Source organism: Asparagus officinalis, chromosome 5, assembly GCF_001876935.1.
Source record: "Asparagus officinalis chromosome 5, Aspof.V1, whole genome shotgun sequence".
Lineage (NCBI taxonomy): Eukaryota > Viridiplantae > Streptophyta > Magnoliopsida > Asparagales > Asparagaceae > Asparagus > Asparagus officinalis.
This window is the reverse complement of record NC_033798.1, coordinates 16,405,318-16,408,898: the sequence shown is the minus strand read 5'-3', so window position 1 is coordinate 16,408,898 and position 3,581 is coordinate 16,405,318. Positions and strand designations below refer to the sequence as shown.

General features: G+C 37.4%; 1 protein-coding gene across 1 annotated transcript in view; it reads right to left on the bottom strand.

Moving 5' to 3' along the window:
• The window catches only part of LOC109841567 (protein HUA2-LIKE 2), a 29,788-nt gene continuing 29,033 nt past the window's right edge, over positions 2,827–3,581 (bottom strand). Inside the window, 2 exon segments of the mRNA XM_020410528.1 lie at positions 2,827–3,263; positions 3,365–3,416. Coding sequence (XP_020266117.1) covers positions 3,391–3,416 — 26 coding nt within the window. The 3' untranslated portion in view covers positions 2,827–3,263; positions 3,365–3,390.

The following is a 3,581-nucleotide window of genomic DNA, read 5'->3' as shown; positions in this document are numbered from 1 at the left end:
AGGGTTTTGGCGGCTAGGGTTTTTGTGCTCTGATACCAAATTGTGAATAGAAACCCTAATCATAATAATGAAATAACATGGGCTTATATAGGCCCCCTACAAATACATCTTACAAATAACCGCTTAACTATTCTAATATGTCAACAAAGCTATACCTCAAGCTAAATTCGCCTACAACATTATTGTTCATTGTTCCACATGTATGTCTCTTTTTTCTATTGTTTACAAGAAGACACCTCGACATCTCCAAGATTTGTTAAAGTTGCCGACAAGTAGCAAGTTCAGCGAGGCAGCAAGTTCAATGACCGAGAATGCTTTCAACGTTCATAAGGAAGTGCGTACAAAGCTCGAGGAGGCTAATGCAAAGTTCAAGACGCGAGCAGACAAGAAGAGGCGACTCAAAGTGTTCAATGAAGGAGACATGGTAATGGTTTACTTGCGAAAAGAACGAATGCCGACTGGAACTTATATCAAGCTTAAGCCGAAACGATATGGCCCGTTCAAGATTCTCAAGAAGATCAATGATAATGCATATGTAATGGATCTTCCAGAAAGAATGGCTATGTCGACGACATTTAACATGACGAATATTTCTGATTATCATCCTTCAATCAAGCTGTATTCGAGTGATACGAACTCAGAGACGAGTTCTTCCGAAGGAGGAGGGACTAATGCAGGAGATCAAGTATTGGACGAAACGAGAAGAAAAAACAGCCGATCAAGTGTTGGACGAGACGAGAAGAAAAGCAGCCGAGACGACATCAGCGGACGACGACTCGACATCTCAACTCGAGTTGAGACGACAAGATGAGACGACACACCCCAGTCGACAGGACGAGACGACACACCCCAATCGACAGGACGAGACAACACACCCCAGTCGACACGAAGGGCGTTACTACTCGACATGCCTCGTGTCAACTCGGAGACAGATTAGGAAAGTTTTATATTTTTGATTATTTCCTTTTAAATTCGAAACTTTCTTTTTTATTAGGGTTAGGATAGGGTTAGTTGGCTATAAATATTAGTTCCTTTCGTAAATCGAGAAATAACTTTTCAATTATTGAATCGAGAGAAATTTCTCCATTGTTTTCTTCCTATTGTTGAAGCTCTGATACCACTTGACGCAGATGTAGGAATGGGGAGGCTAATCAGTCGTCTCAACAATACATGGCACGCGTCCATATCCACAACATCATAAGCAACAGAATCACTATAAATCTTGCCTAGTGATAGTGACACGCGGCATACTTCGGTCACCTTCACGGAAGGACCCTTCTTGATCCATCCGATGGTATAAAGCAAAGGCTTAGTCTCGGTCGGCAATTTCAAGTGATTCACGAAGGCCTTTGACACAATATTCTCACAGCTTCCATTGTCAATGATGATGGTGCACACCTTGTTGTTGATTGAACATCTAGAAGAAAAAAAATTAGTGTCGTTGTGATGAATCCGGTGTCTTCTAAGCGCATAGGAGTCGTTGACCGACACACGGTCGCCCTCTGTCGCCCTCAATCTCAGCCGATAGTATCTCTTCTCAAGAGGCATCGGAACGATATCCGATCGGTCTCCCCGTTTCTACGTCTACGTCAGTAAATAATAATAACAACAATAAATAAATAAAGTCAAGGTCGTAATAGCAAATTTAAGACCAGCATTCTCACAAGAGCTGGAAAGAGACTGTATACAAATCCGGTATGATACTTATTATATATGCGTCCACTTAACAATTACGGATACATATGTCTATTTAAGTAAAAACTTGTATCCATATATATCAAAATCAAAACAGATGCAAAAAATAATAATAATGAAAGAAAATATGTGCATATAAAATAGATATAAGAAATGTAAGTAAAAAAAACTAATCCTAGATCACTGGATCATCAAAATAAACCTCAAATTCATTAATCTATTCATTAATCTAATGATCAAAACAATCGCAACTATTTAATCAATAAATATTCAAATATCGTGTATAGATCTAAATATTTTAGCCTATCTATATCCATATTAATATCCTATTGGATAAAGATATTCACCGTATCGGTATTCATTAAACGTTGGCAGATTGATCTTTTGCGAATAAAGATCCTATCCGAACAACCCCCATAAAAATGAGATGATACTTATCACATATAACCCCCAACAACACATAAATGGTATAGCTCACACGATTAGTATCACATGAAGAAACGCTGCAATTCCCAAACTAATCCCCAGCCCATAAATGGTACAGATCACCCCATCTAGGGGGTAGAATCTGCACCTTTTTGTTTACTTATTTATTTTTTGCACTCCTAATACTAATGCGAAATGCAGCATACCATCACAGCATTAATCTCTGTGCATCCCAAGGCACCAGGGTCTATACACAATCATCATAATACGGCATATACCAATATATCCTAATTTTTGTGATGATGGTAATGATAAAACTAGTTAATCCAAACCTCAACAAAGCTTTGCAAGAAGCTCTGTGTATTCTCCAAACTAAGTAAATATAACAACATGAAAGGGGAAAAATAGCACTTGATCACGCAAACAAGATACAGAACCTTAAGTAGAGCTTTGCGTAACCAAACTCGAGAAGCAGCGTACTCAAATAGCTCACTAACAACCACAGCTCCGAAGCAAGAATTCAAGAATGTTTGTGAAGGCCTCACAAAATAGCAAGAGTAACTATTGGAAGAAAATCAATATGATAAGTGATAGCATTGATTCAAACATAATAGCTGTAACTAATGGGGAAAATAGTTTTAACACCACGCTATAATTCATAGAACAAGCTAAATTCAGCATGGCCATTGTTGTAAACCAAAAAAGTACTTCACAAACTAATCCAGTCAAGATCAGAACATTTATATTAACTTATACTTTTGTATGCGAATTGTTGCTGGAACAAGGCAATGCAAATGAGACATTGCCACAGAAAATTTATAAAACAAAAATTAATCAGAATCCTACACGGATACATTGGCTTCTCTAACAAGACTGCTAAAGGGCAATGCTGTATACACTTATAAATAGATTGATTCAAGATACAGCTCTCCCAGCAACAGTTGCCTTTTTCTGTTTTTGATTTTGCAGAAAAAGCTAAATAAAATACATTTTTATGTACAATGAGGCAGGGTCCCATACCTGTCATCTGGCATCATGAAGACGTCTCTCTTCTTGGCCTCTTCTTCACCAAGGAAGAAAATGGCTTCCTAAAGCAAAGGTTCCTTGAATTTCTGAGGAAGCCAGCAAACCTATTCCAAGAATTAAGGACGAACGATCACGAAAAGAATGAAAGATGAAAATATATCACTTGTAGATATCATTCAAAGATGTAAAATATTCAGCAATTAAAAGAGAATTGTACCATGCTCCATAATAGAAATGACTTGTTTATCTAGGTCGCCAATAGGCCAGTGCTGCAAGAAGCAAAAAAAATGTCTGTAATGAGACATTGTAAATGTATCTAATGTAAAAACCCAATACAGTATGTAGCTACAATCATAACACCAGCAAATAGAAAAGATTTTTTTAAATATCTATATACCCCTTAAATCAATCATGTATTTTGAAATTTACCCCCC